We start from the raw sequence: 12,088 nt of genomic DNA on the forward strand, positions 1-12,088 counted from the left end.
GGCACGTGTCACTCAACCCGCATCGAGCATCAGTTTCGTACTCACTTCCACCATCCGCAAAGCTCCAATCGATCGCAACTCATTCCACACATCACCATGTTACAACCCCGGATATCAGCGCGCATGCAGCATGCGATTTTCAGCTCATCGACTGTATGCCTCCGGTGCGAGACTCGATCTGCGTTCCGCCCATTCGCACAGCGACTCTCTACTCGAACCCTCACCACCTCGCGCGCATATAAACAATCGGTCACCGAGCCCGCAAAACAGCAGCCCCCACCGCCGCCCTCAAAAGACGACGATGTCTTCGTTCCCAAACCCCTCGGGCGCCCAATCGGCTTCCCGGACCCACCACAAGCAGGAGAAAACACTGGCAACATCCGCGTGAAGAAAGACTACAGCGGCATGACCATGTCGCAGCGCAACCTCGCGAAGCGCGCCGACCTAGTCGAGAAGTGGGGAACCAACTACTTCCGCGACTTCAAAAACATCCGCAAGTACCGGTCAGGCAAGACCTTCATGGCGAACCCGCGCATCTTCCGAAAAGAAGCAGCGCTGTATTTTCCCAACTTCCACGGCGAGACGCTGAGTCAGGCTGAGGCAGACACGACGCATGTCCTCCAGGGCAAGGTCAGCGTTGTTAGTGTGTATAGCTCGCAGTGGGGCGAGACTCAGGCGCGCACGTTTACGGGCAAGACGGAGAATCCAGAGCTGCAGGAGATACTAAGGGAAAATGCAGGTGTGGCGCAAATGGTGGATATCAACATTGAGGAGAACAGTCTGAAGGCGTGGATCATTGCGCTATTCAAGTGGCAGTTGAAGGCGAAGAGGAGCCAGGAGGAGTGGGGAAGGTACTTTGTTGTGAGGAAGGGGGTCAGCGAGAAGATCAGGGAGACGATTGGGCTGCTGAACGGGAGAGTCGGGTATGTATACGTTGTGGATGAGGAGTGTAGGATAAGGTGGGCGGGGAGCGGCGATGCGGAGGGGACCGAGATGCAGGATATGAACAAGGGATTCAGGAAACTGGTGGAGACAAGAAAGGCATTTGCATGAGGAAGTGGACAGGAAGATGCATGGTGCTCTCACAGGAGCTGTAAACATAGTTGTACATCATAAGGCGCAATCGCCTGTCATTACATAGGCCTGTACGCCGGGCGCATGCCGTTGCGCAAAGAATCCTGGATATCCGCGCCGCTCGAACGCCAACAAAAGTCATGCTGGCTCGGATGGTTACCAGAACCATAGAAGCATCAGAAAGCAGAACGCGATAAAGCTTCCCAAGATAATACCGTCTCTCCTCTTCTTCGATCCAATCCTGGCCATCAGGCTATTGATGCCTGGTACTTGGCTTGCAGCGCCTACTATTCTCCTTTGGATGCTTGTCAACGTCTCCCTCTGCACTCTGAAGTTCTCGTTGACAGCGTAGGCTTGACTGAGCACCGAGTCGGCTACATTGTGCGAGTTATCAATGCGACTTCGCTCGTCTAGCATGTAGTCGGCCTCTGGATTCGCAGAGCGGTACTGGTCGATATCGTCTCTGACATTGGAGAGGAGGTTCGCTCGGTTACGCGCATCGGTGATGGTGGATCTAATACGAGAGAGCTCGCGGCGGTGGTCTGAGAGGATCTCGCGGTGTCGAGCGAGGTTGTTCAGCTTTACAGCGGAGGAAGACGACTCGGAGTCTAGCAGTCTCGATAGCTGGCCAACAAGTGCTTCTCTCTTCTCGAGCAGCTCTTGCAGGTTTGTTTCGGTCCGTAGTTCGTCTTCGGAGGGCTTTTGCGGTATGCTGGGTGCTGATGCGAATTGCGAGTATGTATGGAAGAGTGTCTCTGTCTACGATTCCGTGTTAAGATTGTGCTGTTGAAGATGGCTGCGACCGAGAGCCATGCATGGGCTGCGCACCTGTTGCTCAAGAGCACGTGCTTGCTGGCGCAGTTGCGCCCATCCTCCGCCGGTGGAAGACATGACGCAAAGCGGGAGATGTGCAGGAAGTGCCAACAGCTGAAGGGATCCTCAGCCGCTGGGTGTAAGTGCTAGACGAAGTGAGGCGAAATTGGAGGTATAGCGTGTGACTGAGCGATATGTTTGCAGCGTAAACAAGTGTTTTGGTGGATACACGGACAGATCAACCGGTACAATAACCACGAATTGCCGGGAGCGTGCGTTGTGAAGCTGCATGAGTTGGTGTTCTGGCATCATAGCCGCGGTCGCACCTGCCTGGTGGCGCTAACCGCGTGGGGACTAAGTCCGCACTGATCACTCGCCAAGGGCCACCGTGGGTGCTCGCCTCGCTCGAAATTGATTTCGACTTCAAGATTGACGACACGCGAGACCCCATCAACAACACCCGGTTATACTAACGGAACAGTCAAAATGGTACGTGGACGCTCTCGATTTTCGATTTCTGCACGGCACACGTATTGCGAAGAAAGACGGACAGGAACGCTGGAGGGGTCGTGCCATCTCTCCGCCAGGCGTGTCGCAAATTTGCTGTCGCAGCATGTCAAATTGACGAAGAAGAACAACTCGAAGAAGAATCTCTGCTAACGTTCCACTGCAGTCTCAGTCCAAGGTCGTACGTACACCCGCGCTCGCTCCGTCCACATCGCTCGCACGCATACTCACAGCCGCCGCAGAAGACCGCCCAGCTCTGGAACAAGTCCAAGGATGAGCTTGCGACCCAGCTCGCCGACCTCAAGTCGTACGTCGCAGCGCAGGAACACGCATCGCACGGGACAGCATGCTGACAGGCTCCAAGGGAGTTGATCTCGCTCAGGACTGCCAAGGTTGCTGGAGGTTCATCCACCAAGCTCACCCGCATCCATGACGTCCGCAAGGGTATCGCGAAGGTCCTTACCGTCATCAACGCCAACCAGCGCGCCCAGCTGAGGCTCTTCTACAAGGGCAAGAAGTGCGTCTAGGCCGACTCCACACCACACCGCGAATCCACCTCTAACAGCCTGCAGGTACCTCCCCCTCGACCTCCGATCCAAGCAGACCCGTGCCATCCGCCGAAGGCTCACCAAGCACGAGTCGTCGCTCGTCACCGAGAAGCAGAAGAAGAGGAACATCCACTTCCCCCAGCGCAAGTACGCCGTCAAGGCATAAATGTGCGGTAGCGGTGGTGGTTTCCTTTCTTCATTAGTCTATCACGAAGCATTGCATTGCCGGGGCTTTTCCAGCTAGCGACACACCAATGTACCCTTAGTCACCATCTTCACAGGGGTTGGGGGAGGTGACGTGGCGAGTCAGGAATGGACGGAGCGATCTTCAACGGGAATGGGTTGGCGTCCATGTCAAGATCAATACGAATCAAAAAGTTCAGACAATGAAAGGAATGGTCTGTGACGAAGTATGACAGAACTCAATCGATGGGATATACCCGGAGTGTTCAAACGCAGTTCTCTGTTGCCATCTGTGAACACACCAAGCGACTTCAACTCGCCTCGAAACAGCAGCCTTGAGGAACTAGATGGATGCTAGCACGCAATCCCACGAACACAATTGCGGGCCATCATTATTATCATCATTGACATTGACATTGACATTGACATCTGAGTACAGGACTTGCATCTGGGACTCAACACTTCAGTGCCGTTTCAAACGAGTAATCGAATACACCTCAATCACGTACTGAAATCAAGCACACCTACAGAAACAGAGTGAACTCCTGAATTAAAGAAGCGCTATAACATACACTTTTGCCGTCTTTCCCCTCCCACTCAAGTCGACCACACCTTATACAGCACCAGATCCTCCCTCTTGACACCGACCATCTCCTCTCTAACATCCACAGTCCCGACCCGGCCAATCTTCGGGCCCTCAGCTTGTACGTTGTCTGCCTTGAACTGACTCAGCTTCTGCTTCAGGGCGTCCAGGACGTCTTCTTTGTCCTCGACCAGCAGCACGATGGCATCGAATCCGCCAGCGCCGGGGACTACACCACCAACGACACCGGGTAGGCGGGTGCAGTAGTCCAGCAGCGCGGTTTGCTGCGGCGGCTCGATGGGCACGCCGGATTTGACGCCCATGTCGCGGATACAGGCTCTGTTCTCCTCGATCATGACGGCGAGTTTGGCGTACCGGCCCTCGCTCTCATCCTTCTCCTCGGCAAGCCGCGTGAGCTCCGCAGCTAGTGCCTCGTTACCGCCCTGCAGTCTCTGCCAGATACCTTCAGCCTCTGTCGCCTTGTCGGCGCGCCACTTGAGCACCTGCTTGACCATTCCGGGCGTCTCGGAGCCGCAGTCGACGTCGCACATGACCAGGCGCAGACCCGCAGGCATCTTGATCGCTGCTTTGGCAATTTCAGTGTCCCATTCGCCCTCGACGAGTTCACGCAGTTTGGATCCGAAGCCGGGCTGGCCGGGCGACGGGAGCGAGGAAAGAAGAGAGGGCGAGAATCGCTTGTACAGACATGATCCAAAGACAGCGCTGGCGATGTCGAAGCCGGAGCCGACCTTGCCCTGGGCATACGAGTGACTTGCCTGTGCCAGGTTGTGGAGGATAGTCAGCCCGCGCTCGCTCTCCAGATCAAAGAGGTCTTTTGGCAGGTAGAAACTAAGGACTGCTGCGGTGAAGGATGTCACCAGAGCGGCGCTGGATCCGAGGCCCGTTTTGTGGGCTTCCTTGAGGGATACGCCAAAGTCGAGGAAGCGGGAACTCGACACGGAAGTACCTGGATTAGAGTAGTAGGCTTGGTCAGCGAGGATGCGAACCGAAGCGGGTGCTATGATGTGGTTGGCGGTGAGTGTCCAGATGTAAGTTAGAGCGTAGGTGAGGGCGGTCTCGATGAACGGGTTACGGGAGAGGGGCTGATTGTGGCCACTGTAGATGTTGTCAGATGTGTGCTGTACAATACCATAAAAATTACGCCTGTTCGAGATGGCGAGTGGGATATGGAAGGGTCGAACAAGAAATGCGATGTGAGAAAGAATATCAGTATACAGCAGCGAGCTGTGGCATTAGTATTCGAGACTGGCTCCAAGACTCGAGTTGGTCCTCACTCAAGTGCAGCAGGTCAACTTGGCTGCCCACACTCTGAACAATGTCGAAGGTGTTTTGTACGAGTACCATGTATGATCTCGTGTGCGGTGAACCCATGTAGCAATGACCTCCAGACGGATGCTTCACTGCGGCCACTCTTGTCTATCATGGCCACCCCTGTTCGAAGACGTACTTGGACAGCTCAAGGGCTTCGCGGAACTAATCCCTGCTTCGATGGAAGACTGTAGAGTAGTCCGTGGTAAATTGACATGGTAGTCGCTTCGATCCTCACTCATTGCTCAAACCCGTCTGATTGGACGAACCGAGCGGCTGTGTCCAGATTGGGAAGAAGTGTGTAGAAAACACGAAAAGGAGCCATAACGTCATGTATGGGGAAAGCAGAAGGATGGTGATGACATGTCAAGGAACATCAAATACTCACACACTCAACGTATTCACGCCAATGCCTCCATCTGCCTCCTTGGCTCTGTATCCATACTCCCAGATAGCATCACGAAATTGTGGGCTCTTCACGACAATCTCACTGATCGAAACGCCAGACGTTGACTTGATGGGCTCGACGACACAATGAATTCTTGCATCCAGACCAAAGACCAGGCCAGTGTAGTTGCGGTCGAGCACGAGGTAGCCTCCGGCAACTAGCACCTTTGCCGGACAGGAGACGGCGGTTGGGGTCAACGGCGCCTCCGCGTGGGAGGAAGTGCTGGCGGCACTCATGTGGAAGTGAAATGTGGGCGCAGACGGAAGGGTAAGGATGTTGATTCGAGGAGGGATGTACGCGGAACGAGGGGTCTGATTGATGGTGGTGACGGTGATCTGTGCGAAGAGAGCAGTTGCAGGCGAGTGCGCACAGCGACGCACTTGTGGGCCGCGCCTGCTGCCACGAAGCCGCAACTGGGCAGGAAATGCAGCCAGAACGACAGTGCAGCTGAAGAAGGCCCTCACCGACACCAACCCCTGGAGCCGCGATCTGCACCCTTCGAAATTGTGACAACAAGACTTTGTAACGTCACGTGCAACGTTTTCGATCTGCCAGGCAGCACGACTCAACATGTCCATCGTATTTCAATTCTCTAGTCCTGGCGTGGTGGACTTTGCACATCAGGTGCCGCCTCCTTGCCTCTCCAGTTCAGTGCTGAGGCGGGGTGCAGCCGTGTAGTGCCGCTGCGCTGCCGTTGCTTTCTCGTCGCGCTGACTGAGTCACCCAGAAAGCCTGGACGGGCTTCGGTGACAGCAGAGACGCCGCCACCGACATTTCAATGGCGCGCCTCCCGATTCGTCCGGGAGCACCCCTAACCTCCCCGTGACGGGACGTGTTGGAGTGTTTCGAAGCTGAGCCACAAGCCCGCTTGACCGGACTCGGTACAGCGCGCTACGGCAAGAGAAAAGTTAGGAAGCCTAGCGTTGTCGCGTCGGCCTTTCTCACCCTCCCATGACGAGTACTATCTGTCTGCTCGAATCTTCGACTCTGGCCTGTGACTCCCGCTAGCAACTTGCCCTCGTGGCTGATATTAACTCCCTTGTGGCCTCAGCGTGTCTTTCTTATGTTTGTACCTTCTGTACCTTCTCCACATCCAATCAATTCGCCCTTGTCGACACACACACGATACGGGTCTGCAGTAGAGCTTAGTGAGCTTTACCCACCCACGACTCCACCCAACAACACACTCCTTAAAATCCCCTTGCGCGTTTGTTTGGCGGTCATCGTCAAATGAACCTGCGAAATTGCCGGGCGACCTCGAGGATACCAGTACGTATCCCTGACAGTGTTTGTGGAACTGCTTCGACATCGAGGAATGCGCACGCGAGCGACGTGCTGTTGCCTAGCCATCAAATTTTCGACTGTTTTCGCGAGTGGCATTGACATCGAGTCTCGGCTTTTTCCATCACTGACAGCAATTGACGCTCATGTACTGACTCCAGCAGTCTCGCCCTTCCCAATTGAAGGGTCGCTCCATTTCCTAAATGGTCTTTAAGAGCTTCTCCCTCGCGCGTACGAGTCTTGCGAAAGGCTTCACTCACGGTTACGCCCAGTCTGTAGTCGCCGGCGTCTCCCAGAACAATCCTCTCGCCACTCTCCAGCACGATCGATACCGCAAAGGTGTTAAGAACCAATATGCCTTTGCGTCCAACTCTACTACAAGCGCCATAAAGGCGCTTGATGCCGCACGCGCACACGAGCATCAGGATTCAGGCCTTGCTGCCTACTACACAGCATGGCAGAAGACGCAAAAGACAGAAGACAAGGAGTGGTCGCAGTACCAGTTCCGTAAGCTCATCGAGTACGACCCCAAGCATGCATCCAAGGATGCTGCTGAGGCAAAAGATACGGACACTGCGGTCGAAGAGGCGTCCGAGCTCGCCCCGGCGCGGGCTGGTGTCAGTCGCGCTTACAGCACCAGCCAGGTAGAAGACTTTAAGAAGGCCGTGGGCGATGAGCAGGCAGAAGAGATTGCACTTGCGCAGGTTGACGAGGCGATTGCGCAAGAAGCGGCAAAAATTAAGGCAGTGAACGAGGCAATCAAGGGGGCCGAGATACAACTATCACCAGTGCAGGAGGTTCGGTCGGCAACCCCCGCGCAACTCCCGGACACCCTCATCGGCTCAACGAATCTTAGTTACACACCGCCATCGTCTCTCCTCCCCAGTCCTTTCGATGAGATCGAGGAATACACCGCTCAGCTGGAGCAGCTTGCAGCGAACCGCAAATATGTTGAAGTACCAGCCGTTTTCGAAGCCATGCTTCTCGATGGAATCAAGCCTTCCGTTGCCGCGTACAACGCTCTTCTATCTGCTGCGATCAATCTGCCCCGCGCAAAGCACCAGGTCGTGCCCAAGGCTCTTGATGTCTACTCAGACATGCTCCGTCGACGCGTCGCCCCCGATACAGCGACTTACACAGCTCTCATCGAGCTCCTCTCCGTGCGATCGTTGGAGGTCGTTTCTATGAGCCAGGTCTACGAAGAGAAGCGTCTCCGTTACGGAGGTCTAGAGGAGGAGGGCAAGTTCATGCTGCAGTCGAATGAAACCGACTACGCCATCCTTACCGAAGACGGGTCGCTCTCTGTTGCTGTCAAGTTGTTCGACGCAGCCATCAAGGTTGAAGCAGGCCGTAGTCTCTCCGAGAAGACCTACCGTTTGCTGGTCACTGCTTGCGCAGAAGGCGAGCGCGTGGAGGATATGGTTCGAATCTACTCGCACATGGAGTCGCGTAAAGTGACGCCCGCTGCGGACATGTTCGTGCCCATGATCCACGCTTTCGGTAAGTCTGGTGATCTGAGAAGCGCTGTTGAGTGCTTTGACGAGTACAAGGCTCTTGCGGTCGCGAACGACAACGGCGATGTACATGTCGTCCGAAAGGACAAGGATGTGTATGCTGCTTTGATTAGAGCTTATGCCACCTGCGATCGCATGGACGGTGGTCAGAAGTTCTTGGCCAAGGTCGAGGCAGCACTCGCCACACCTGAAGACGTCACATCTCTCCGCGACATAGTCGGTCTGAAGGCTCTTCTGCCAACGTGGTTGAAGAACGGCTCGTTCCAGGAGGCATACGCTTATGCCACTGAGTCCTTGAGCCCCCAGGCCCAGCACATCGCCATGGCTGCTATCTGCATCAAGGCTGCCGACCGCGATGTCATGGATGTCGCTACCGAAGCCTTCGATGCTCTTCCCGCAGAGGTTGATCTAGCCCGCCCCGCCATGGCCATGGGTGCTATGCACACCCGCAATGGAAACATTGAGGCTGCTGAGATATTCTGGAGAATGCTTGAGCTCTCGCCCACCAAGCCTGATTTCATCGAGCCCACTGCTATGCACAGCATTGCGCTCATTGGTAGCGGTCAGGCTGAGCGCGGTCTACGCCAAGGTCGTCAGATGTTCGATCGCATCCGCGACACACAGTCGGGCTCCCAGGCGAAGATGGAGGTCGTCGAGCACATCGACGAGGCTATTGAGGTGATAGGTCAGTTCATGATGAAGCGTGGCATCTTCCTTCAGCCGCGGGCCAGCATGGAGCTGATGTGGACGATGATTGAGAACGGTGGCCTAGTCACCCCAGTTGCTCACCATTTATTATCTGGAATGGGACCTGAGGCCATCGCTCAACTCAATTTCGACGACGTCACGCTTCTGATGCAGGTCCAATCTGGAATCATTCTCCAGAGTGCCGAAGTCGACGCTGCTCACGCTGCTCGGTTCGCTCATCTTCTCGAGGTCATCACCACCACCGGCACGCCGGTAAATAAGACCACATCAGGCCTTGTTGAAAAGGCGCTTACTAGCCTCGATCGAGGTGATCTCCAGCATCGATGGTACAGCTACAAGCACCCAGCACCTGAGTCGATGTACTCTCCTGCTACGTTTGCTGCTTATCCAGCTCCGGTACCGGTCGCACCTGCAGCACCTACCTTCGAGGACCAGTACGACCCTTATGCTGCGTCTACCGACAACAAGGGCTCTGTTGCCATCACCGAGCTGCTCGAGAAAACCCACGGCCGTACTGCTTCTCACCTCAATGAGGCGTTGATGAAGTTCAAGAACATGCGCCGGGCTGGTCGCCACCCTCGATTCTTTACCTACGCTAAGCTTATCACTGCCGCTGCGAAGGAGGATCGCCTGAACTTGGCCCACGACATCCTCAATCTTGCCAAGCAGGATGTTCCCCTCCTCCCCCAGTACCGCATCGTACGCTACGGTTGGGTTACTATCCTCGACGCTATGGTTGCTGCTTGCCTTACTTGCGGTCAGCGCGACCTTGCAGGTCGATACCACCAGGACTTGCTCGACATGGGTGCTGCTCCTACCGCCAACACCTTTGGCCTCTACATCACTACGCTCAAGGAGTCTACCAAAACTTTTGACGAGGCCACCGAGGCTGTCAAGATCTTCCTGCGTGCTAAGGCTGAGGGTGTCGAGCCTTCATCCTTCCTCTACAACGCTTTGATCGGCAAGCTTGGAAAAGCTCGTCGCATTGATGACTGCCTCTTTTACTTCTCTGAGATGCGCAACCTTGGCATTCGACCAACTTCAGTCACATACGGCACCATCGTCAATGCCCTTTGCCGCGTCAGCGACGAGAAGTTTGCTGAAGAGCTCTTCGAGGAGATGGAGAGCATGCCCAACTACAAGCCCCGGCCTGCCCCTTACCACAGCATGATGCAGTTTTTCCTGACCACCAAGCGTGACCGCAGCAAGGTTCTTGCCTACTACGAGCGCATGCGATCCAAGCGCATCGAACCAACAACACACACCTACAAGCTCCTCATCGACACCTACGCCACCCTTGAGCCCATCGACATGGACGCCGCCGAGTCTGTGCTGGAGCAAGTTCGCACTACAGGTGCTGTGCCAGAAGCAGTCCATTACTCTTCTCTGATCCACGCTAAAGGCTGTGTTGCGCACGACATGGAGGGAGCGCGCCGTCTTTTCGACTCCGTGCTTGCCGATACCCGCATCCGCCCTCAGGCGTGTCTCTATCAAGCGCTCTTTGAGTCTATGGTTGCCAATCACCAGATCGGTAGCACCGATGCTGTTCTTACAGACATGCGTGCCCGCCGTGTTGAGATGACGCCGTACATTGCCAACTCGCTCATCCACGGCTGGGCACTGGCGCAGGACATCACGAAGGCAAAGGCCATCTACGAGTCTGTTCCTGAGAGCAGGCGCGAGCCTAGCACTTACGAGGCCATGACGCGTGCCTACATGGCCGTCGAAGACCGTATCGCTGCTATGGCGGTCGTCAACGAGGGTCTGTCGCGCGGCTACCCAGCTGCAGTTGCTGGCAAGATCCTTGAGCTTGTCGGCGGTGGCAGGGCGCCTGCTGAGCTTGCTGCGTAAGCTGAATAGGATACGACGCCGGCCTGGTGTGTTTTCGCTTCTGTTTGCATCCATTAAGTTCAGATAATACCTTCTTTATTCCCTTTACCGCGACGGCCGACACAGCCACGGCTGAAAAGAATCTTCTAAACTGCCCCTCGCCTTCCAAGGTGTAGTGGGGCACCTTCAATATCTTCGGGTTGTTTTTTACTCGCTGTTTTTTCCAGCGACGGCGTCAGCGCATTTGATTGTTTTGAGGCGAGATACCTGGTTGGGGGAACGGCGCATCCAAGGGGGCCAGCTTGCTTCCCCGGCAGCTTACTTCCTTGGGCTGGCGCTCTATACTGTACATGATGGTTAGCGATGGTGTTTCTTTGGGCATGAGCATATACTTGCGCGCGACTTGTCTCGTTGGCTGTTAGCTGTAAAATACCCTGGATATACCACTCCTCTCTAGACGGTCCGGTTGGCGGTTGCATGGCATAGAGTACGGCCTGCATGAATGAAAAGTTAAATACCATAAGGTTGCATCAACAGCGGCATTATGTTGCGATGTGTGTGCATGTGTCGTTCAGTTGTGTCGTATTTACCGAACATAATCACAAGTTCAAATATCAGCTTAGTCAAAGAATGGCGCTGTTGTCGTGAGCAAGCTGCTGTATTCCTGCTGATCACAACCAATCTTTTCGATCCTGAGTTCGATATCTGCATGCTCGGAAAGAGGCGATTTAGTGATCCTAGTTCGCGATACCGACCTTTGGTTCCGCGGAACATCTTTCTCGCTCCTCGTTGTGATCAGCACGCGCTTACTCAGCCTTTGTCCTCTTTCTCGCGCCTTTCTATGGCGTGACAAAAAGCAAAGAAACACCGCTACGTTACAGAAGAAGTCGGACACAAGCGCGCACATACAAGCATCCCAGAGGTGGTCACAATAGACCTGGCTGTGTCTTGCACGACTACACATGGCAAAAGGACTACAAGATACTTCGCCTGTGTGAAGCAGGCGATCCAGATCTGCCCCTTGCTTCGCCGTGAGAGGAGGGCTAGACGTCTGCGCAGTACTAAGATGAACATATCTTTCGTGCTGCAGCAAAAGTCGGCTACAGGCCGACAGTGCTCAATCAAACAGGAGGAGATATTCAGTGCCAGCCTGCAGCTTACCTTCAGCCTAAAAAGGCGCTATAAGACTTCAGCTATATTTGCAAAAGCTGCAGAGCACTGATAAATACGCTGAAGGCCTCCTGCAGTACTTCCCAAGAAGCTGCCGCTG

At 54.9% G+C, this 12,088-nt stretch overlaps 5 protein-coding genes across 5 annotated transcripts, besides 1 other annotated feature; 3 read left to right on the forward strand and 2 right to left on the reverse strand.

Moving 5' to 3' along the window:
- Positions 1-96: 96 nt before the first annotated feature.
- EKO05_0001710 (Mitochondrial ATPase complex subunit atp10) lies at positions 97-1,053 on the forward strand (the record flags this gene model as incomplete). Its single annotated transcript, XM_038945044.1, has 1 exon — positions 97-1,053. The coding sequence occupies one exon, from the start codon at positions 97-99 to the stop codon at positions 1,051-1,053; it is 957 nt and encodes a 318-aa protein (XP_038802464.1).
- Positions 1,054-1,230: 177 nt separating this feature from the next.
- Positions 1,231-1,965, reverse strand: EKO05_0001711 (protein transport protein gos1; the record flags this gene model as incomplete). The annotated part of the gene is made up of 2 exons (XM_038937228.1): positions 1,231-1,833; positions 1,903-1,965. The coding sequence occupies 2 exons, from the start codon at positions 1,963-1,965 to the stop codon at positions 1,231-1,233; spliced, it is 666 nt and encodes a 221-aa protein (XP_038802465.1).
- Positions 1,966-2,373: 408 nt separating this feature from the next.
- Positions 2,374-3,108, forward strand: EKO05_0001712 (60S ribosomal protein L35, L29; the record flags this gene model as incomplete). The annotated part of the gene is made up of 5 exons (XM_038937513.1): positions 2,374-2,376; positions 2,561-2,575; positions 2,637-2,701; positions 2,759-2,911; positions 2,967-3,108. 5 exons carry the CDS (start codon positions 2,374-2,376, stop codon positions 3,106-3,108), a joined length of 378 nt encoding a protein of 125 aa, XP_038802466.1.
- Positions 3,109-3,527: 419 nt separating this feature from the next.
- Positions 3,528-3,554: a tandem repeat.
- Positions 3,555-3,722: 168 nt separating this feature from the next.
- Positions 3,723-5,721, reverse strand: EKO05_0001713 (Phosphomevalonate kinase; the record flags this gene model as incomplete). Its single annotated transcript, XM_038937278.1, has 2 exons — positions 3,723-4,824; positions 5,426-5,721. 2 exons carry the CDS (start codon positions 5,719-5,721, stop codon positions 3,723-3,725), a joined length of 1,398 nt encoding a protein of 465 aa, XP_038802467.1.
- Positions 5,722-6,969: 1,248 nt separating this feature from the next.
- On the forward strand, positions 6,970-10,839 carry EKO05_0001714 (uncharacterized protein; the record flags this gene model as incomplete). The annotated part of the gene is made up of 1 exon (XM_038945045.1): positions 6,970-10,839. One exon carries the CDS (start codon positions 6,970-6,972, stop codon positions 10,837-10,839), a length of 3,870 nt encoding a protein of 1,289 aa, XP_038802468.1.
- Between the last annotated feature and the right edge of the window lie 1,249 nt (positions 10,840-12,088).

Source organism: Ascochyta rabiei, chromosome 2, assembly GCF_004011695.2.
Source record: "Ascochyta rabiei chromosome 2, complete sequence".
NCBI classification, from domain to species: Eukaryota; Fungi; Ascomycota; class Dothideomycetes; order Pleosporales; family Didymellaceae; genus Ascochyta; species Ascochyta rabiei.